Raw genomic sequence first — 24303 nt, 5'->3', positions numbered from 1 at the left:
GGGGGAATCAAGAATGGAAAAGTTGAACTTGTGTTTTTGACAGACGTTCCACTACCTCTCATGTCACCGGCTCTGACGTGGGGAGCGCGGAATGCGATGGGGCGTTCTGGTGGGAACATCAGGTCTGGAGAAGGGAAGCGGCTTATTTATTATTTGTACTCGCTCTCTCTCTCTCTGCTTTCTGTTACGCAGGGTAATATTATTACCGCGTGTGCCCTACCACTGCTGCGTCTCCAAAGATGTAAACTATTTCACCAATAGGAAACACATCACCCATAAATTGGCCCTTCAGCCTATGATTGTTTTTCTTTTTAAGTGCTGGCTTCTGAGTGGAAAGGATATTGCCCAGGGGCTTCGTCAAACAATCACCGAGTAATTTTCCTCGCTTGACTAATATATTTGCTCATTAGAAGGCTACCAGCTTTACGGTTTGAATTGAAGCATAGATTATCACTGTGATAATTATAATAATATGTAGCCTCACTAGCTACCCACCGGGCAAAAATTGGTCGAATCAATGTTGTTTCCACGTCATTTCAACAAAACAATTCAACATTAATCAACGGATTAGAAAAAAGTCATCAAGGTAAGGGAATTTCGCATTTTATTCACCCAACTTCTAACCTAAATCCAATGGTATTTCACGTTGAATTCACCTTAGTTGACAACTCAACGAAATGTAAATAAAAACTAGATGTTGAAATGACGTCTGTGCCCAGTGGGTAGTCTGTCTGATGAGAAATACATGGTCATTTCCACACACTGTCATCTCTCATCTACTCCAAATGTATAATTGCTGTAATTCAGCTTCAAGCCAAGGTTCAACATTATTCTGTTAGGGTAGTGGTTCCCAAACTTGTTATAGCCCAGTACCCCTTCAAACATTTAACCTCTAGCTGTACCCCCTCTAGCACCAGGGTCAGCACACTCTCAAATGTTGTTTTTTGCCATCATTGTAAGCCTGCCACACGCACACACACTATATGTGAGTTTTTGTCACAACCCGGCTTGTGGGAAGTGACAAAGAGCTCTTATAGGTCCTTGCCACAAATAAAAAAAGAAGAAGAATCACAAATGCTGCTCTTTATTTAACTATCTTACATATAAAACCTGATTTGTTCATCAAAAATGGTGAATATCTCACCACAGGTTAATGAGAATGGTGTGCTTAAAGGATGCACATAACTCTGCAATGTTGGTTGGGTTGTATTGGAGAGTATCTCAGTCTGAAATAATTTTACACACACAGTCTGTGCCTGTATTTAGTTTTCATGCTAGTAAGAGCCGAGAATCCACTCTCACATAAGTATTTGGTTGCAAAGGGCATCAGTGTCTTAACAGCGCAATTTTCCAAGGCAAGAAACTCTGAGCGCAGCCTAATCCAGAAATCTGGCAGTGGCTTCTGATTCAATAACTTTTTCACAGAACCGCTTGTTGCAATTTGGATGAGGCTCTCTCGTTCAGATATCGGTGGGTGGACTGGAGGCAGGGCATGAAAGGGATAACGAATCCAATTGTTTGTGTCGTCCGTTTCGGGAAAGTACCCGCACACCCAACTCACTCAGGTGCTTCGCTATATCACATTTGACATTGTCCGTAAGCTTGAGTTAATTTGCACACACAAAAAATCATACAATGATGGAAAGACCTGTGTGTTGTCCTTGTTAATGCAGACAGAGAAGAGCTCCAACTTCTTAATCAGCCTCAGTTTTGTCCCGCACATTGAATATAGTTACAGAAAGTCCCTGTAATTCTAAATGAAGATCATTCAGGCGAGAGAAAAACATCACCCAGATAGGCCAGTCGTGTGAGAAACTCATCATCATGCAAGGGGTCAGACAAGTGAATTTTTTATTTTACCTTAATTTAACTGGGCATGTCAGTTAAGAACAAATTCTTATTTTCAATGACGGCCAAGGAACAGTGGGTTAACTGCCTGTTCAGGGGCAGAACAAGAGATTTTGTACCTTGTCAGCTCAGGGATTTGAACTTGCAACCTTTTGATTACTAGTCCAATGCTCTAACCACTAGGCTACCCTGCCGCCCCAAAATGATGGACAGTAAATAAAACTTTAAGCTCGTCTCTCAATTAAAAAAAACAAAAATGTGTCAATACTTTGCCCCTTGATAACCAGCGCACTTCTGTATGTTGTAAAAGTGTTACATGGTCGCTGCCCATATCAGTGCATAGTGCAGAAAATACACGAGAGTTCAGGGGCCTTTTGCTTTAACAAAGTTAACCATTTTCACTGTAGTGTCTAAAACGTCTTTCAAACTGTCAGGCATTCCCTTGGCAGCAAGAGCCTCTCGGTGGATGCTGCAGTGTACCCAAGAGCCTCTCGGTGGATGCTGCAGTGTACCCAAGAGCCTCTCGGTGGATGCTGCAGTGTACCCAAGAGCCTCTCGGTGGATGCTGCAGTGTACCCAAGAGCCTCTCAGTGGATGCTGCAGTGTACCCAAGAGCCTCTCGGTGGATGCTGCAGTTTACCCAAGTGGCGTCGGGAGCAACTGCTTGCACGCGTGTTACCACTCCACTATGTCCACTATGTCTACCACTATGTCTACCACCTTTTGCGCCATCAGTTCAGATACCAACACATCTTGACCACCAAAGACCATTTGATGTCACAAAGCTGTCCAGTACCTTAAAAATATCCTCTCATGTTGTCCTGGTTTCCAGTGGTTTCCAGAAGAGGATGTCTTCCTTAATTGACCCCCCATAAAGATAATGGACATATATCAGGAGCTGTGTCAGGCCTGCCACATCTGTTGACTCATCCAGCTTTAACAGACATATATCAGGAGCTGTGTCAGGCCTGCCACTTTTGTTGACTCATCCAGCTTTAAGGCATGTAATTCACTGGCTTGTATGTGAAGCAGTAATTGTTTCAAAACACCTCCTGCCATGTCATTGATGCCCCAGTCCACCTGGAAACAGTGTTGTTTGATGAAGACACAGTCTGTATAGTTTCTTTGTCCTTTTCCCATCAACATTGTCCCAGTCATATCCACGGCAGTAGGAAGAATTACGCCCTCCACAATGGTTCCTCTCTAGGTTTCTTCCTAGGGCTTGTCTGTCCCAGCCAGTCCTCCACAATGCATTGTTGCTGTTTGGGGTTTTCTGTCCCAGCCACTCTTCCACAATAGTATGGGGCTTGTCTGTCCCAGCCACTCTTCCACAATAGTAAACAGTGTTGTTTGATGAAGACTTGTCTGTCCCAGCCAGTCCTCCACAATAGTACAATAGGGGCTTGTCTGTCCCAGCCACTCTTCCACAATAGTATGGAGCTTGTCTGTCCCAGCCACTCGGTAGCTCACCATATAAGACGTTTCTAGACCCTTCTTATTAATGGTATCTGTTGCTTTTATACATGTCTTACTACTCAAAAAACTCTTGTGGCTTGTTTTTCAAATTGTCATGTTTTGTTTCTAAATGTCTGTGCAAGAGTGAAGGTTTCCTGCGAGAGAGTATCAGTTAACGTGATTGGATGAGTAACGGTAAATGTGATTGGATGTTAATTATTTGACTAGGCTACCTGTATTTGACATTGTGTTGTTATTTCGCTGACCACTAGATGGTTTAATTTTATTTTTGGCAGTGAAACGAGGCTCACCCAAATGTATAGCCCGTTGGAAAATATAAATGTACTGTTCGAAAATGTGAAGAAAAAAATTATATAACTTCACAGATCTTCATTTTAAAGGCTTTAACCTCACTAGGGTAGGGGACACTATTTTCACCTCCAGATGAAAAGCGTGCCCAAAGTAAACTGCCTGCTACTCAGGCCCAGAAGCTAGGATATGCATATAATTAGTAGATTTGGATAGAAAACACACTAAAATAATGTCTATGAGTATAACAGAACTGAAATGGTAGGTGAAAACCTGAGACAAATCCATCCAGGAAGTGGGATTTTTTTATGTTTGTAGATTTCCATTGACTGCCTATACAGGTTCCATTGACTTAGGACTCAAATTGCATTTCCTATGGCTTCCACTAGATGTCACCAGTCTTTAGAAATTGTTTCAGGTTTGTACTGAGGGAGTAAGACCACTCTGAATGAGTGGACCCTGCAGTGTCCCAGAGGTTTTTCATACGCTCGAGAACGCGCCTTTCTTGTTGTCCTTTTATATTGACAAAGCTTTTGTCCGGTTTAAGTATTATTGATTAATATGACTAAAAACAACCTGAGGATTGATTATAAACATAATTTGACATGTTTCTACAAACTTTACTGATTATTTCCGGATGTTTCGTCTGCCTGTTGTGACTGCCTTTTAGCCTGTGGATTACTGAACAAAACGTGCGAACAAAACGGAGGTTTTTGGATAATAAGAGGGACTTTATCAACAAAACAAACATTTATTGAGTAAATGGGAGTCTTGTGAGTGCAACCATATGAAGATCATCAAAGGTAAGTGATTCATTTTATCGCTATTTCTGACATGTGTAACTCCTCTACTTAGCTGGTAACTGTTTGTAATGATTTGTCTGCTGGGCTCTGTTCTCAGATAATCACATGGTATGCTTTTGCCGTAAAGCCCTTTTGAATCTGACACAGTGGTTGGATTAACAAGGAGTTCATCTTTAAACCGATGTATAACACTTGGATGTTTTATGAATTTTTATAATGAGTATTTGTTTTTGAATGTGGCACTCTGCAATTTCATTGGATGTTGGCCAGGTGGGGCGCTACTGTCCCACACCCCCTAGAGAGGTTAAACATGGTTTCCCATGCTTGTTCAATGAGCCATAAACAATTAATGAACATGCACCTGGGGAACAGTCATTAAGACACTAACAGTTTACAGACGGTAGGCCGTTAAGGTCACAGTTATGAAAACTTAGGACACGAAAGAAGCCTTTCTACTGATTCTGAAAAACACCAAAAGAAAGATGCCCCGGGTCCCTGCTCATATGCGTGAACGTGCCTTATGCATGCTGCAAGGAGGACTGCAGATCTGGCCAGGGCAATAAATTGCAATGTCCGTACTGTGAGACGCCTAAGACAGTGCTACAGGGAGACAGGACGGACAGCTGATTGTCCTCGCAGTGGCAGACCACGTGTAACAACACCTGCACAGGATCGGTACATCCTAACATCACACGTGCGGGACAGGTACAGGATGGCAACAGCAACTGCCCGAGTTACACCAGGAACGCACAATCCCTCAATCAGTGCTCAGATCAATAGGCTAAGAGTGGCTGGACTGAGGGCTTGAAGGCCTGTTGTAAGGCAGGTCCTCACCAGACATCACCAGCAACAACGTTGCCTATGGGCACAAACCCACCATCGCTGGACCAGAAAGGACTGGCAAAAAGTGCTCTTTACTGATGAGTCACAGTTTTGTCTCACCAGGGGTGATGGTTGGATTTGGGTTTATCGGTGAAAGAGTGAGCGTTACACTGAGGCCTGTACTCTGAAGCGGGATCGATTTGGAGGTGGAGGGTCCGTCATGGTCTGGGGCGGTGTCTCACAGCATCATCGGACTGAGCTTGTTGGTATTGCATGCAATCTCAACGCTATGCATTACAGGGAAGACATCCTCCTCCCTCATGTGGTACCCTTCCTGCAGGCCCATCCTGACATGACCCTCCAGTATGACAATGCCACCAGCCATACTGCTCGTTCTGTGCGTGATTTCCTGCAAGACAGGAATGTCAGTGTTCTGCCAATCGCCAGCGAAGAGCCCGAATCTCAATCTTATTGAGCACGTCTGGGACCTGTTGGATGGGAAGGTGAGGGCTAGGGCCATTCCCCCCAGAAATGTCCGGGAACTTGCAAGTGCCTTGGTGGAAGGGTGGGGTAACATCGCACAGCAAGAACTGGCAAATCTGGTGCAGTCCATGAGGAGGAGATGCAATGCAGTAATTAATGCAGCTGATGGCCAAACCAGATACTGACTGTTACTTTTGATTTTGACCCGCCCCCCCTTTGTTCAGGGACACATTATTCAATTTCTGTTAGTCACATGTCTGTGGAACTTATTCAGTTTATGTCTCAGTTGTTGAATCTTGTTATGTTCATACAAATATTTACACGCGTTAAGTTTGCTGAAAATAAACACAGTTGACAGTGAGAGGATGTTTCTTTTTTTAAAATATTTAATATTTATATTTTAATATTTTATACGGCATTGCGTATACCCCTGGAATACTGTTCTGGAGGATTTATTGTTTGGGCTGAAGATCCGTTGTAGCTCAGTTGAAATGTTTATGGTAATTTCAGATTGATCTGACATATGCAGCAGATCCTTTTGTCTGTGGGGTGCGTTCCTCTGCCCAGGTGTTGCTGACACATGCCAGAGCTTACAATGCTCAGTGGCGTGTACTCATGGATGCCAAAGGAAGCCAGGCTTCCCCAAAAATAGACCTAATCATTTTTAAAAAACAACATATGAAATAATGTATCTGTCCTTTCTCTGTGTTTTCATTGTTTTTCCGTCAACTTGCAAGAGGCTGCGTGTATCTCATTGGAGAAAGCAACCTAGCAAGTAAAACCGCGCCCCTCTTTCTCAGTATGTGTAGCCTACCTATCTGTTGCTGTCTGATCAGAAAGAGTAGGGCATTGTTGCAACCCGTAGCGTTGAATGCAAGGGAAGCCAGCGAGCATTTGACCCTCCCTTGATAAAAAATAATAATAATAGCCAATCAGTGTTGAGGTAAACTGAGTGAGCTCAACTGTGATTGGTCCTGGCGCACATCAAAAACAACGTGTCAAGGGAAGCCAGTTTGGATTTGGCTTCACACCAATCACATCACATCAAAAGCAGAACGTCATTTACAGAAAAAACTTTAATTGTTGCATCTCGTTGGGTCATTGTCGTCCCGTGGTTAGCTAGCTAGCTAACACCATCCCCTTGCTAAATTAGCCATGGATGGAGATAGGGATTTAGACTTAATGCTCCGTACTGGCAAATGATTATAATGGCGATTTTGATCAAACCATATATTCATATATTGTGCCACTGGCCTGAGAGGATGGGAGTTCAATATGTGGCTAAATGTAGTAGGCTAATGTTAACTAGCTGGCCTGGTGCATTGTTATCCATGAAAGGAAGTTAGACTAGCGAGCAGGTATTTTAGCCAGGTAGCCTAGGACAACAAAAACGACAACATTTCACTGGACAGAGGTTGCTATCTGGTTTTGTGATGAAACAAAGGTGTGGTTGAATTCTTTCTGCCGCCTTATGCCTATATATATATAACGGTAACACATAGGTTGTAATACGTTTTTTTTTTCTGGCTTGACATCCCCAGTGATTTTACCCACGCACGGCTACTGACCACGCCTGGATAGGTACACTACATGACCAAAAGTATGTGGACACCTGCTCGTCGAACATCTCATTCCAAAATCATGGGCATTAATATGGAGTTTCCCCCCCTTTGCTGCTATAACACCCTCCGCTCTTCTGGGAAGACTTTCCACTAGATGTTGGAACATTGCTGTGGGACTTGCTTCCATTCAGCCACAAGAGTATTAGTGAGGTCGGGCACTGGTGTTGGGTGATTAGACCTGGCTCACAGTCGGCGTTCCAATTCATCCCAAAGGTGTTCGATGGGGTTGAGGTCAGGGCTCTGTGCAGGCCAGTCAAGTTCTCCCAAACTGATCTCGACAAACCATTTGGCCCTCACTTTGGGCACAAGGGCATTGTCATGATGAAACAGGAAAGGGCCTTCCCCAAACTGTTGCCACAAAGTTGGAAGCATAGAATAGTCTAGAACGCTATTGTATGCTGTAGCATTAAGATTTCCCTTCACTGGAACTAAAGGGCCTGAACCATGAAAAACAGCCCCAGACCATTATTTCTCCTCCACCAAACTTTACAGTTGCCACTATGCAATCGGGCAGGTAGTGTTCTCATGGCATCCGCCAAACCCAGATTAATTCGTCGGACTGCCAGATGGTGAAGCGTGATTCATCACTCCAGAGAACGCCTTTCCACTGCTCCAGAGTCCAATGGCGGTGAGCTTTACACCACTCCAGCAGACCCTTGGCATTGTGCATGGTGATCTTGTCTTGTGTGCGGCTGCTCGGTCATGGAAACCCATTTCATGAAGCTCCAGACTAACAGTTCTTGTACTGACGTTGCTTCCAGAGGCAGTTTGGAACTAGTGTGTGTGAGTAGTGAGTGTTGCAACCGAGGACAGACCATTTTTTACACACTACGCGCTTCAAGACTCGGCAGTAACGTTCTGTGAGCTTGTGTGGCCTACCACTTGTGTGGCTGAGCCATTGTTGCTCCTCGATGTTTCACACTTCACACTTCACAACAGCACTTACAGTTGACCGGGGAAGATCTAGCAGGGCATACATTTGACGAACTGACTTGTTGGAAAAGTGGCATCCTATGACGGTGCCACGTTGAAAGTCACTGAGCTCTTCAGTAAGGGCCATTCTACTGTCAACGTTTTGTCTATGGAGATTGCATGGCTGTGTGCTCAATTTTATACATCTGTCAGCAACGGGTGTGGATGAAATAGCTGAATCCACTAATTTGAAGGGGTGTCCACATACTTTTGAAAATATAGTGTATTTTCTGTATCAGCTAACCACATCATATGTTATAGCAGTCTGGTGGCTGATGGCAGTTGGCAGTCCATGACCTTGGTTAATGCCTGCAATGTCTGAGCAGGAGAAGGCAAACGCAATGTCCCAGTGTGCACCGTCCAACACTGTCCAGCACCGTCCAGCACCGTCCAACACCGTCCAGCACCGTCCAACACCGTCCAGCACCGTCCAGCACCGTCCAACACCGTCCAGCACCGTCCAACATCGCCCAACACCGTCCAGCACCGTCCAACACCGTCCAGCACCGTCCAGCACCGTCCAACACCGTCCAGCACCGTCTAGCACCGTCCAGCACCGCACACCGTCTAGCACCGTCCAGCACCGTCTAGCACCGTCCAGCACCGTCCAGCACCGTCTAGCACCGTCCAGCACCGTCGCTCATGGATGTTGACATTTGATCTGGCCCACGATGCACATAATAATTCACAATTCCTGTCATTGTAAGATTATTGTCCTGCTGTAACAAACCGGTCAAATTAAGATATCTGTGGACATAGAGAAATAGAGAACTGCTTGCTTGCTTATGTGTGTGTGTGTGTGTGTGACACTCACCATGAAAGATGCTGTTGTCTGTGAGGAAGTGATGGCAGTACTGCGGCCCTCCTTTCCTGTTCACAACCCAGGAACTCATGGTGGCGGGAGGGATGGGAGACCTGTGAAGGAGGAGGAAAGCGTGAGACTGGACACAATACAGTTCACCTTTAGGCTTAAGATTTGTATTTCCTGGTTCCTCTCTAGAGTTCCTGCCTTCTAGGGAGCTTTTCACAGCCACTGTGCTTCTGCCTCTGCATTGCTTTCTCTTTGAGGCTTTAGGCTGAGTATCTGTAAAACACTTTGTGACAATGTAAAAAAAAAAAGGCTTTATAAAATGTGATGGATTGATTGAACTCGTGTAGCTCCTGAATAATTAACTTTGTGTGGAATAGGGGGCACCAGATGTGACAGCCCTATATGTGATGTGAGGAAGAAACAGCATTCACAACGTTTACAATGAAATACCACTTTCACCTCAAAGAGCCTAAAGTGTGGCCTATAACCCCTGAACTGTGCTCTATACAGAGGAGCTGCTCCTGAACTCTGTAGACAGACTCCTCCCCTCAGGTCAGCTGACACCAGACACGCCAGCCTGTCAGGAGCTGCTCCTGAACTCTGTAGACAGACTCCTCCCCTCAGGTCAGCTGACACCAGACACCCCAGCCTGTCAGGAGCTGCTCCTGAACTCTGTAGACAGACTCCTCCCCTCAGGTCAGCTGACACCAGACACCCCAGCCTGTCAGGAGCTGCTCCTGAACTCTGTAGACAGAGGCTGTAAATCACAGGGAAATGGACCAGGAACATGTGGGAAAACAGGAGGAGAGAGGAGGAGAGATGAATGATGAGAAGAGAGAGAGGAAGGAAGGAAGGAACTGAGGGTTAAGGGGAGCAAACAGTGGTAGAGTAGGGGTGGACAGAATGGGAGCTGGTCTGGACTGGGCTTGGAGGTGGGAGGGGACTGACAGAACGGGAACTGGTCTGGACTGGGCTTGGAGGTGGGAGGGGACTGACAGAATGGGAGCTGGTCTGGACTGGGCTTGGAGGTGGGAGGGGACTGACAGAACGGGAACTGGTCTGGACTGGGCTTGGAGGTGGGAGGGGACTGACAGAATGGGAACTGGTCTGGACTGGGCTTGGAGGTAAGAGGGGACTGACAGAACGGGGACTGGTCTGGACTGGGCTTGGAGGTGGGAGGGGACTGACAGAATGGGGACTGGTCTGGACTGGGCTTGGAGGTGGGAGGGGACTGACAGAATGGGAGCTGGTCTGGACTCGGCTTGGAGGTGGGAGGGGACTGACAGGATTGGAGCTGGTCTGGACTGGGCTTGGAGGTGGGAGGGGACTGACAGAATGGGAGCTGGTCTGGACTGGGGTTGGAGGTGGGAGGGGACTGACAGAATGGGAACTGGTCTGGACTGGGGTTGGAGGTGGGAGGGGACTGACAGAATGGGAGCTGGTCTGGACTGGGCTTGGAGGTGAGAAGGGACTGACAAGTAGCAGGAGATGAGGTCTGGGGTTGGAGGTGAGAGGTCACTGCCCTGGGTAACCGCTCCACTGTGACAGGCAGCCAGTAGACAGAGACATGACAGGACGGACACTGGAAGTTACAAATGACTCAAACAGAGGTTTATCTCTGCACCTTTATTCTGATATGGTAGTTTTATGATGGAAGACATTTTTTTTGTTTTGCTATTTGTCTATTCACACTACAATAAAGCTGGGCTTGGCCAATGTCAGAATTTTTAAAACGCAAGTGTGGTCTTTCACTGCAAGGGTTCATTTACATGTATCTAATATAGCTCCTACAAACCCATAATATCTATCATTGTAAACCGTAGAACTAAGACATCCAAACACTGATTAAATGTGAAAAATACATTACATTTATACAAGCACGTAGATGAAATAGTGAAATGCTGCCTGGCTCTCTGTCCTCTCTTCCATAAAGACAAATAGCATTGTCAGATCTCATATAGGAAGTTATAGACTTAGTGTTCCGTCTGACACATAGACTTAGCATTCCGTCTGTAACTAGACAGAGAATGCTGTTGCTGAGATCCACGGTGGTTTGACCCAGGGGGAATGGTATTAATGGGCTTGAGTGTGTTGTCATGCTGTGGCGATGTGAACATGCCTCTCCTCTCTGTAACCCAAGCCGCCCACTAGCCCAGGGGAACACAATCTGTTCATTCCTGTCCAATGGGGGTCGTGTGAAAATATGCCCTCATTAATAAATGCAACTGTAACAGTCTTTCGACTGTAGTTGTTATTACTTATCTATTGTTCACCTAATACCTATTTATTTACTTACAAATTGCACTGTTGGTTAGGGGCCTGTAAGTAAGCATTTCACTGTAAGGTTGTATTCGGCGCACGTGACAAATAAACTTTGATTTGATTTGGTCGTCCTCTCATTCTGGAGGCTGTGTCATGCAGAGTGGATATCCTCTCATTCTGGAGGCTGTGTCATGCAGAGTGGATATTCTCTCATTCTGGAGGCTGTGTCATGCAGAGTGGATATCCTCTCCTTCTGGAGGCTGTGTCATGCAGAGTGGATATCCTCTCCTGAAGGCTGTGTCATGCAGAGTGGATATTCTCTCATTCTGGAGGCTGTGTCATGCAGAGTGGATATCCTCTCCTTCTGGAGGCTGTGTCATGCAGAGTGGATATTCTCTCATTCTGGAGGCTGTGTCATGCAGAGTGGATGAAGTTACCCGCAAGCTGATCCATGTTCAGTATTGCATTTCCAACCCAAGAGACCTCACCTGCACACTCATCGGTAATGAGGAAGTGCTCTATGAGGGCTCAACTGCAAAGCCTCATGGGTAATGAGATAAGTGAAGTGTGTGTGTGTGTGTGTGTGTATTGTCGGTTCTTCCGTTAATGACACAAACCAAATGACTAATAGCAGGAGGCACTGAGGCAGACTAACTCATACACCAGGGACCACGGGACAACAGGGCCTGGAGACAGGGTGGGGTCGAGAGGGGTGGGAGTGGGAGGCGAGAGGGGTGGGAGTGGGAGGGTGGGGGCGAGAGTGGTGGTAGTGGGAGGGTGGGGGGCGAGAGGGGTGGGAGGTTGGAGGGATGGGGGAGAGAGGGGTGGGAGTGGGAGGGGTGGGGGAGAGAGGGGTGGGGGAGAGAGGGGTGGGAGTGGGAGGGATGGGGAGAGAGGGGTGGGAGGTTGGAGGGGTGGGGGGCGAGAGGGGTGGGAGTGGGAGGGATGGGGACAAGAGGGGTGGGAGGTTGGAGGGGTGGGGGAGAGAGGGGTGGGAGGTTGGAGGGATGGGGACAAGAGGGGTGGGAGGTTGGAGGGATGGGGAAGAGGGGTGAGAGGTTGGAGGGATGGGGAAGAGAGGGGTGGGAGTGGGAGGGATGGGGAAGAGAGGGGTGGGAGGTTGGAGGGATGGGGGAGAGAGGGGTGGGAGTGGGAGGGATGGGGGAGAGAGGGGTGGGAGTGGGAGGGATGGGGAGAGGAGTGGGAGGGATGGGGGAGAGAGGGGTGGGAGTGGGAGGGATGGGGAGTGAGGGGTGGGAGGTTGGAGGGATGGGGAAGAAAGGGGTGGGAGTGGGAGGGATGGGGAAGAGGGGTGGGGGAGAGAGGGTGGGAGGTTGGAGGGATGGGGGAGAGAGGGGTGGGAGTGGGAGGGATGGGGAGAGAGGGGTGGGAGGTTGGAGGGATGGGGGAGAGGGGGTGGGAGGTTGGAGGGATGGGGAGAGAGGGGTGGGAGGTTGGAGGGATGGGGAGAGAGGGGTGGGAGGTTGGAGGGATGGGGAGAGAGGGATGGGGAGAGAGGTTGGAGGGATGGGGAGAGAGGGGTGGGAGGTTGGAGGGGTGGGGGCGAGAGGGGTGGGAGTGGGAGGAATGGGGACGAGAGGGGTGGGAGGAGGAGGGATGGGGACGAGAGGGGTGGGAGGTTGGAGGGATGGGGAAGAGAGGGGTGGGAGGTTGGAGGGGTGGGAGGTTGGAGGGATGGGGAAGAGGGGTGAGAGGTTGGAGGGATGGGGAAGAGAGGGGTGGGAGTGGGAGGGATGGGGAAGAGAGGGGTGGGAGGTTGGAGGGATGGGGGAGAGAGGGGTGGAAGTGGGAGGGATGGGGGAGAGAGGGGTGGGAGTGGGAGGGATGGGGGAGAGAGGGGTGGGAGTGGGAGGGATGGGGGAGAGAGGGGTGGGAGTGGGAGGGATGGGGAGAGAGGGGTGGGAGGTTGGAGGGATAGGGTAGGGAGGTTGGAGGGATGGGGAAGAAAGGGGTGGGAGTGGGAGGGATGGGGAAGAGAGGGGTGGGAGGTTGGAGGGATTGGGGAGAGAGGGGTGGGAGGTTGGAGGGATGGGGGAGAGAGGAGTGGGAGGGATGGGGGAGAGTGGGGTGGGAGTGGGAGGGATGGGGGAGAGAGGGGTGGGAGTGGGAGGGATGGGGGAGAGAGGGGTGGGAGTGAGAGGGATGGGGAGAGAGGGGTGGGAGGTTGGAGGGATAGGGGTGGGAGGTTGGAGGGATGGGGAAGAAAGGGGTGGGAGTGGGAGGGATGGGGAAGAGAGGGGTGGGAGGTTGGAGGGATGGGGGAGAGAGGGGTGGGAGTGGGAGGGATGGGGTAGAGAGGGGTGGGAGTGGGAGGGATGGGGGAGAGAGGGGTGGGAGTGGGAGGGATGGGGGAGAGGGGGTGGGAGTGGGAGGGATGGGGGAGAGAGGGGTGGGAGGTTGGAGGGATGGGGAGAGAGGGGTGGGAGGTTGGAGGGATGGGGAAGAGAGGGGTGGGAGTTGGAGGGATGGGGAATAGAGGGGTGGGAGGTTGGAGGGATGGGGAAGAGAGGGGTGGGAGTGGGAGGGATGGGGAAGAGAGGGGTGGGAGGGATGGGGACGAGAGGGGGAGAGGGAGGGATGGGAGAAAGGGATGGGAGGAGGGGGATGGGGAGAGAGGGGTGGGATGAGGAGAGATGGGGAGAGAGGGGTGGGAGGAGGAGGGATGGGGACGAGAGGGGTGGGAGGAGGAGGGATGGGGACGAGAGGGGGAGAGGGATGGATTGGGAGTGATTGGTGGGACGAGGAGGGATGGGGAGAGAGGGGTGGGATGAGGAGGAGGAGGGATGGGGGAGAGGTTTAGGTATGGGAGGTTGGAGGAGGGTGGAGGTTTAGGGATGGGAGGTTGGGGGAGTGTGGAGGTTTACGGGTGAGCGGTTGGGGGAGGGTGGAGGTATAGGAATGGGTGGTTGGAGGAGGGTGGTGTAGAGATGGGCGTTTGGAGGAGATTTAGGGATGAGAGGTTGGAGTAGGGTGGAGGAGAATTAGGGATGGGAGGTTGGTGGAGATTTAGGGATGGAAGGTTGGTGGAATTTTAAAGATGGGAGGTTGGAGTAGGGTGGAGGTTTAGGGATGTGAGAGGTTGGAGGAGGGTGGAGGTTTAGGGATGAGGGGTTGAAGGTTGGTGGAGGTTTGGGGATGAGAGTTTGGTGGAGGTTTAGGGATGGGAGGATGGAGGAGGTGTAGGGATGGGAGGTTGGTGGAGGTTTAGGGATGGAAGGTTGGTGGAGGTTTAGGGATGGGAGGGTGGATGAGGGTGGAGGTGTTGGGATGGGAGATTGGAGGAGGGTGGAGATTTAGGAATGGGAGGTTGAAGGAGGGTAGAGGTTTAGGGATGAGAGGCTGGAGGAGGGTAGAGGTTTAGGGATGAGAGGTTGGAGGTTGGAGGAGGTTTAGGAATGGGAGGTTGAAGGAGGGTAGAGGTTTAGGGATGAGAGGCTGGAGGAGGGTAGAGGTTTAGGGATGAGAGGTTGGAGGAGGTTTAGGAATGGGAGGTTGAAGGAGGGTAGAGGTTTAGGGATGAGAGGCTGGAGGAGGTTGGAGGTTTAGGGATGGGAGATTATTGGAGGTTTAGGGAAGAGAGGTTGGAGGAGGGTGGAGATGTAGGAATGGGCAGTTGGAAGAGGGTGGTTTAGGGGTGGGAGTTTAGAGGAGGGTGGAGGTGTAGGGATGGGAGGTTGGTGGAGATTTAGGGATGGGAGGTTGGTGGAGGTTTAGGGATGGGAGGTTGGTGGAGGTTTAAGGATGGGAGATGGGTGGAGATTTAGGGATGGGAAGGTTGGTGGAGATTTAGGGATGGGAGCTTGGTGGAGGTTTAAGGATGGGAGATGGGTGGAGATTTAGGGATGGGAGGTTGGAGGAGGGTGGAGATTTAGGGATGGGGGTTGGAGGAGGGTGGAGGTTTAGGGATGGGAGGTTGGTTGGTTGGTGGAGGTTTAGGGATGGGAGGTTGGTGGAGATTTAGGGATGGGAGGTTGGTGGAGGTTTAGGGATGAGAGGTTGGAGGTTTAGGGATGGGAGGTTGGTGGAGGTTTAGGGATGGGAGAATGGTGGAGGTTTAAGGATGGGAGAATGGTGGAGGTTTAGGGATGGGAGAATGGTGGAGGTTTAGGGATGGGAGGTTGGTGGCGGATTAGGGATGGGAGGTTGGTGAAGGTTTAAGGATGGGAGATTGGTGGAGATTTAGGAATGGGAGGTTGGTGGAGGTTTAGGGATGGGAGAATGGTGGAGGTTTAGGGATGGGAGAATGGTGGAGGTTTAGGGATGGGAGGTTGGTGGAGGTTTAGGGATGGGAGGTCGGAGGAGGTTTAGGGATGGGAGGTTGGAGGTTGGTGGAGGTTTAGGGATCTATCACTCTCTTCCTCTATCACTCTCTTCATCTCTCCCCTGAGCCCTCTCTTTCTCTTTTTCTCACACACACACACACACACACACACACACACACACACACACACACACACACACACACACACAGTGCTTCTGCTTTCATCCCAAACTGAAACACCAGCTGTGGTTTTTGAGATAAGTCAATGAGTCAAAAGGTGATCGATCGGCTTTGCCAGCGCTCAGTTCAGCCACTTATTTGTGTGTGTGTGTGTGTGTCTAAATTAGATTGGCCATCAACTCAAAATTACACACAAAGAGAGCATCTGTCTCACACACCCCATTCCTACACACACTCATACACCCCATTCCTACTACACACACTCATACACCCCATTCCTACTACACACACTCATACACCCCATTCCTACTACACACACTCATACACCCCATTCCTACTACACACACAATCACACACCCCATTCCTACTACACACACAATCACACACCTCATTCCTACTACACACACACACTCACACACCCCATTCCTACTACACACACTCACTCACACACCCCATTCCTAATACACACCCACTCACACACCCCATTCCTTCTACACACACACAATCACACACCCCATTCCTACTACACACACACAATCACACACCCCATTCCTACAACACACACACAATCACACACCCCATTCCTACTACACACACACACCATTCCTACTACACACACACAATCACACACCCCATTCCTACAACACACACAATCACACACCCCATTCCTACTACACACACACACCATTCCTACTACACACACACAATCACACACCACATTCCTACTGCACACACACGCCATTCCTACTACACACACACAATCACACACCCCATTCCTACTACACACACACAATCACACACCCCATTCCTACTGCACACACACACCATTCCTACTACACACACACAATCACACACCCCATTCCTACTACACACACACAATCACACACCCCATTCCGACTACACACACACACACCCCAATCCTACTACACACACACAATCACACACACCATTCCTACTACACACACACAATCACACACCCCATTCCTACTACACACACACACAATCACACACCCCATTCCTACTGCACACACACACCATTCCTACTACACACACACAATCACACACCCCATTCCTACTACACACAAACAATCACACACCCCATTCCTACTACACACACACAATCACACACCCCATTCCTACTGCACACACACAATCACACACCCCATTCCTACTACACACACACAATCACACACCCCAATCCTACTACACACACAATCACACACCCCATTCCTACTACACACACACAATCACACACCCCATTCCTACTACACACACACACACTCACACACCAATCACACACCCCATTCCTACTACACACACACAATCACACACCCCATTCCTACTACACACACACCGACACACTGACAGCTCAATAAAAAACCATCACAAATTAATTCTCTCCTGTCCTCTGGCTTAGCATCATATGTGATACAATTTTATCCACATTACAGCTGTTCCCAATTATTTACACACTAAATCTGATCCATGAGGCACCCAAACCTGTATCTCATTTAGCAGAACCAGAGACACCACATCTGCAATACTACCGACACACATTTTATACTTCAATCGCAATTCTCTAACAAACATTTGGCAAAACGCCAAACACACAATTCTTTACCTTTTGGCACAACATTCACGACTAAAATCTTCTTGTGTGCAAATGGCAAGGGGACACTGTTCAACAAGCTATTTAGGGGACACTATTTATTAGGCTACTACTATAACAGGCAAGGGGATACTATTTATTAGGCTACTACTATAACAGGCAAGGGGACACTATTTATTAGGCGACTACACTACTATAACAGGCAAGGGGACACTATTTATTAGGCTACTACACTACTATAACAGGCAAGGGGACACTATTTATTAGGCTACTACACTACTATAACAGACAAGGGGACACCATTTATTAGGCTACTACTATAACAGGCAAGGGGACACTATTTATTAGGCTACTACTATAACAGGCAAGGGGACACTATTTATTAGGCGACTACACTACTATAACAGACAAGGGGACACTATTTATTAGGCTACTCTATAACAGAAAAGGGGACACTATTTATTAGGCTACTACTATAACAGACAAGGGGACACTATTTATTAGGCTACTACACTACTATAACAGACAAGGGGACACTATTTATTAGGCTACTACACTACTATAACAGACAAGGGGACACTATTTATTAGACTACTACACTACTATAACAGACAAGAGGACACTATTTATTAGGCTACTACTATAACAGGCAAGGGGACACTATTTATTAGGCTACTACACTACTATAACAGGCAAGGGGACACCATTTATTAGGCTACTACTATAACAGACAAGGGGACACTATTTATTAGGCTACTACACTACTATAACAGGCAAGGGGACACTATTTATTAGACTACTACTATAACAGACAGGGGGACACTATTTATTAGGCTACTACACTACTATAACAGACAAGGGGACACTATTTATTAGGCTACTACACTACTATAACAGACAAGGGGACACTATTTATTAGACTACTACACTACTATAACAGGCAAGGGGACACTATTTATTAGACTACTACACTACTATAACAGGCAAGGGGACACTATTTATTAGGCTACTACTATAACAGACAAGGGGACACTATTTATTAGGCTACTACACTACTATAACAGACAAGGGGACACTATTTATTGGGCTACTACACTACTATAACAGGCAAGGGGACACTATTTATTAGGCTACTACTATAACAGGCAAGGGGACACTTTGTTAGGCGACTACACTACTATAACAGGCAAGGGGACACTTTTTATTAGGCTACTACTATAACAGGCAAGGGGACACTTTTTATTAGGCTACTACTATAACAGGCAAGGGGACACTTTTTATTAGGCTACTACTATAACAGACAAGGGGACACTATTTATTAGGCTACTCTATAACAGACAAGGGGACACTATTTATTAGGCTACTACTATAACAGACAAGGGGACACTATTTATTAGGCTACTACACTACTATAACAGGCAAGGGGACACTATTTATTAGGCTACTACACTACTATAACAGGCAAGGGGACACTATTTATTAGACTACTACTATAACAGACAGGGGGACACTATTTATTAGGCTACTACACTACTATAACAGACAAGGGGACACTATTTATTAGGCTACTACACTACTATAACAGGCAAGGGGACACTATTTATTAGACTACTACACTACTATAACAGGCAAGGGGACACTATTTATTAGACTACTACACTACTATAACAGGCAAGGGGACACTATTTATTAGGCTACTACTATAACAGACAAGGGGACACTATTTATTAGGCTACTACACTACTATAACAGACAAGGGGACACTATTTATTGGGCTACTACACTACTATAACAGGCAAGGGGACACTATTTATTAGGCTACTACTATAACAGGCAAGGGGACACTTTTTATTAGGCTACTACTATAACAGGCAAGGGGACACTTTTTATTAGGCTACTACTATAACAGGCAAGGGGACACTTTTTATTAGGCTACTACTATAACAGACAAGGGGACACTATTTATTAGGCTACTCTATAACAGACAAGGGGACACTATTTATTAGGCTACTACTATAACAGACAAGGGGACACTATTTATTAGGCTACTACTATAACAGACAAGGGGACACTATTTATTAGGCTACTACACTACTATAACAGGCAAGGGGACACTATTTATTAGACTACTACACTACTATAACAGACAAGGGGACACTATTTATTAGGCTACTACTATAACAGGCAAGGGGACACTATTTATTAGGCTACTACACTACTATAACAGGCAAGGGGACACTATTTATTAGGCTACTACACTACTATAACAGGCAAGGGGACACTATTTATTAGACTACTATAACAGACAAGGGGACACTATTTATTAGACTACTACACTACTATAACAGACAAGGGGACACTATTTATTAGGCTACTACTATAACAGGCAAGGGGACACTATTTATTAGGCTACTACTAGACCGCTTGGGAATACCAACTGTCGTGAGCTCATTGTTTTTTAATGTGTGAGACCACATTAATTCCATTCCAGCCATTACAATGAGCCCATCCTCCTATAGCTCCCACCACCAGCCTCCACTGCTCTCCTGTTATCAGTTACCAGGTGGTTTAGTGGGGGCTCCCGAGTGGCGCAGTGGTCTAAGACTCTGCATTGCAGTACCTGGTTTGAATCCAGGCTGCATCACATTTGGCCATGATTGGTTGTCCCATAGGGTGGCTCACAATTGGCCCAGTGTCATCTGGGTTTGGCCAAGGTAGGCCATCATTGTAAATAAGAATTTGTTCTTAACTGACTTGCCTAGTTAAATAAAGTTTTTTTTTTTTAATTACTTGTTTAGGGGCAGTGCAGTGAACTTTAACCTTTAACCTCAGACCACTACACTTCTCAAGCACTGATCCTTCTCCTTCCAACTGAGACATCTTCCCTGACTGTTTCTACCAGGAAGTGATGCAGAGAATTGAGGTAGTCAACAGTGAGAGGGTGGAGACAGGGAAGACAGTAGAGAGAGAGAAGGGGTAAAGGCGTCAGCATGCTTTAGCCAAACTCAGCTAGGCGAACCAAACAAGTGTGCTCGGCATACACCCTTAAAAGACATTTGCTTGAAAAACAAGAAAAAAGTGGCAATAGTACTGTTTGTCCATTTTGAGACGCCGTAGCCAGTATCTTCCTCAAAAAATAGTCTGAATTTATCTAAAATAACTAAGAAATCTGTTGTACATTTCCTGTTATACAAAAAATGAAAACGAGACATCTATCGTTGAATGACAACAAAGACGTTATTGAAGAATCCCTACTGTTGGCCAATCACAGATGAAGGGGCATAGACGTTATTGAAGAATCCCTACTGTTGGCCAATCACAGATGAAGGGGCGTAGACGTTATTGAAGAATCCCTACTGTTGGCCAATCACAGATGAAGGGGCGTAGACTTTATTGAAGAATCCCTACTGTTGGCCAATCACAGATGAAGGGATGTAGACGTTATTGAAGAATCCCTACTGTTGGCCAATCACAGATGAAGGGGCATAGACGTTTAAAGAATCCCTACTGTTGGCCAATCACAGATGAAGGGGCGTAGACGTTATTGAAGAATCCCCAATACTGTTGGCCAAATCACAGATGAAGGGGCAATTATTGAAGAATCCCTACTGTTGGCCAATCACAGATGAAGGGGCATAGACGTTATTGAAGAATCCCTACTGTTGGCCAATCACAGATGAAGGGGCATAGACGTTATTGAAGAATCCCTACTTAATCACAGATGAAGGGGCGTAGACTTTATTGAAGAATCCCTAATCCCTACTGTTGGCCAATCACAGATGAAGGGGCGTTTATGAATCACAGATGAAGGGGCTAGGGATGAAGGGGCATTATTGAAGAATCCCTACTGTTGGCCAATCACAGATGAAGGGGCATAGACGTTATTGAAGAATCCCTACTGTTGGCCAATCACAGATGAAGGGGCATAGACGTTATTGAAGAATCCCTACTGTTGGCCAATCACAGATGAAGAATCCCTACTGTTGGCCAATCACAGATGAAGGGGCGTAGACTTTATTGAAGAATCCCTACTGTTGGCCAATCACAGATGAAGGGGGCGATAGACTTTATTGAAGAATCCCTACTGTTGGCCAATCACAGATGAAGGGGCGTAGACGTTATTGAAGAATCCCTACTGTTGGCCAATCACAGATGAAGGGGCGTAGACTTTATTGAAGAATCCCTACTGTTGGCCAATCACAGATGAAGGGGCGTAGACGTTATTGAAGAATCCCTACTGTTGGCCAATCACAGATGAAGGGGCGTAGACGTTATTGAAGAATCCCTACTGTTGGCCAATCACAGATGAAGGGGCGTAGACTTTATTGAAGAATCCCTACTGTTGGCCAATCACAGATGAAGGGGCGTAGACTTTATTGAAGAATCCCTACTGTTGGCCAATCACAGATGAAGGGGCGTAGACGTTATTGAAGAATCCCTACTGTTGGCCAATCACAGATGAAGGGGCGTAACGTTATTGAAGAATCCCTACTGTTGGCCAATCACAGATGAAGGGGCGTAGACGTTATTGAAGAATCCCTACTGTTGGCCAATCACAGATGAAGGAGCGTGACGTTATTGAAGAATCCCTACTGTTGGCCAATCACAGATGAAGGGGCGTTATTGAAGAATCCCTACTGTTATTGAAGAATCCCTACTGTTGGCCAATCACAGATGAAGGGGCGTAGACGTTATGAAGGGGCGTGAAGAATCCCTACTGTTGGCCAATCACAGATGAAGGGGCGTAGACGTTATTGAAGAATCCCTACTGTTGGCCAATCACAGATGAAGGGGCGTTATTGAAGAATCGTTATTGAAGAATCCCTAATCACAGATGAAGGGGCGTTTATTGAAGAATCCCTAAATCACAGATGAAGGGGCGTAGACGTTATTGAAGAATCCCTACTGTTGGCCAATCACAGATGAAGGGGCGTAGATGTTATTGAAGAATCCCTACTGTTGGCCAATCACAGATGAAGGGCGTAGACGTTATTGAAGAATCCCTACTGTTGGCCAATCACAGATGAAGGGGCGTAGACGTTATTGAAGAATCCCTACTGTTGGCCAATCACAGATGAAGGGGCATAGACGTTATTGAAGAATCCCTACTGTTGGCCAATCACAGATGAAGGGGCGTAGACGTTATTGAAGAATCCCTACTGTTGGCCAATCACAGATGAAGGGGCATAGACGTTATTGAAGAATCCCTACTGTTGGCCAATCACAGATGAAGGGGCATAGACTTGGGCTTGATTAGTTTCATCCTCATTCCATCTGAATGTTGTCTCTGTAGTCCAGCAACACACACAACTTTTAAACCAAATACAACCAGAGCAAATAGACCATCTGAATTCAGCTGTCTCAACAGTTCCCTCATTCATCTTTAACTCTGTGCTCGTATTTTTTTTTTTTAAACATCCCAAATAAGGTCAGAGAGATGAAAAGAGTGCCTTGTATGAGATGACTGGGCAGTCTTTAGAAAGAGAGAGTGGGCACTAGGCAGAGACACAGAGAACACACACAAAAACAAAAATTAGGGGTTCAACAAGTGTTCTTTTAAGATCCTCAAAGTACTTTGAAGAACATTAGGGTTCTTGGCTCTGAAAATGCCCCCCAAAAGGTCATTCCAAGAACCCCATAGGAGTTGGGGTTCATCGAGGAACCTCCTTAAATTGTGTTTGTTGTTGTCGCAGGAACCTAACTGCCCAACTGAAACATTTGGATTTGAATTTGAAAGGACAGCAGGTGCAGCCACTTAACTGAAAAATGTAAAGATCTCCTCAATTTAAGATAAGGTTTGTTCCTTGTATGATCTATATTGATATTGTTTTATGATGATACCGTCTATCTTTTCATAATTGTTGGATTCACAGACGTCATCCTCCCTACACCTCTGATGAATATATTAGGAAACCTGTTCGATCCCCATGTACTGTAAAATCATTCTGGCTGTGGATACGGAGAACATCAACACATTAACATCACCACGCCAGAGGATATAACCATTGGACTTGGGGCTCTGCTGGGAGTCTACCTCATATTTAGATTTTTTTAAATTCTGCTTTATCACTAAAATCATAATAAACACTGAGAACTAAAATATTATGTTATTGTTGTTATGCGTATGTAACGGATGTGAAACGGCTAGCTTAGTTAGCGGTGGTGTTCGCGCTAAATAGCGTTTCAATCAGTGACGTCACTGCCTCTGAGACCTTGAAGTAGTGGTTCCCCTTGCTCTGCAAGGGCCGCGGCTTTTGTGGAGCGATGGGTAACGATGCTTGGAGGGGTGACTGTTGTTGATGTGTGCAGAGGATCCCTGGTTTGCGTCCGGGTCGGGGCGAGGGGACGGTCTGAAGTTATACTGTTACACATTATATTTATTATTAATAATAATAATAATAAATATGAACTCCTTTTAAAGAGTTCTTCAAAGAACTTCTAGGGTTTCCGCCACAGTTTCAACTTGAAGAACCCCTAAAGAATACCCCAGGAACCTTTTCTTTTATAGAATGCACACACACCTCACACTCCTGTCCTCTCTCACACATACAACCACTATGATGTGTCTTGACTGACACACACACCTCACACTCCTGTCCTCTCTCACACATACAACCACTATGATGTGTGTTGACTGACACACACACCTCACACTCCTGTCCTCTCTCACACATACAACCACTATGATGTGTGTTGACTGACACACACACCTCACACTCCTGTCCTCTCTCACACATACAACCACTATGATGTGTCTTGACTGACACACACACCTCACACTCCTGTCCTCTCTCACACATACAACCACTATGATGTGTCTTGACTGACACACACACCTCACACTC

At 47.0% G+C, this 24303-nt stretch overlaps 1 protein-coding gene across 1 annotated transcript in view; it reads right to left on the bottom strand.

The window, feature by feature from the left end:
- LOC112267500 (1-phosphatidylinositol 4,5-bisphosphate phosphodiesterase eta-1-like) overlaps positions 1-24303 on the bottom strand; it is a 111803-nt gene that overhangs the window by 85164 nt on the left and 2336 nt on the right. Inside the window, exon 2 of the mRNA XM_042297682.1 lies at positions 9129-9229. Coding sequence (XP_042153616.1) covers positions 9129-9207 — 79 coding nt within the window. The 5' untranslated portion in view covers positions 9208-9229. The remainder of the gene's footprint in view (positions 1-9128; positions 9230-24303) is intronic.

Source organism: Oncorhynchus tshawytscha, linkage group LG14 (assembly GCF_018296145.1).
Source record: "Oncorhynchus tshawytscha isolate Ot180627B linkage group LG14, Otsh_v2.0, whole genome shotgun sequence".
NCBI classification, from domain to species: domain Eukaryota; kingdom Metazoa; phylum Chordata; class Actinopteri; order Salmoniformes; family Salmonidae; genus Oncorhynchus; species Oncorhynchus tshawytscha.
Note: the sequence above shows the minus strand (reverse complement) of the source record. Positions and strands in the feature narration are given on the sequence as shown.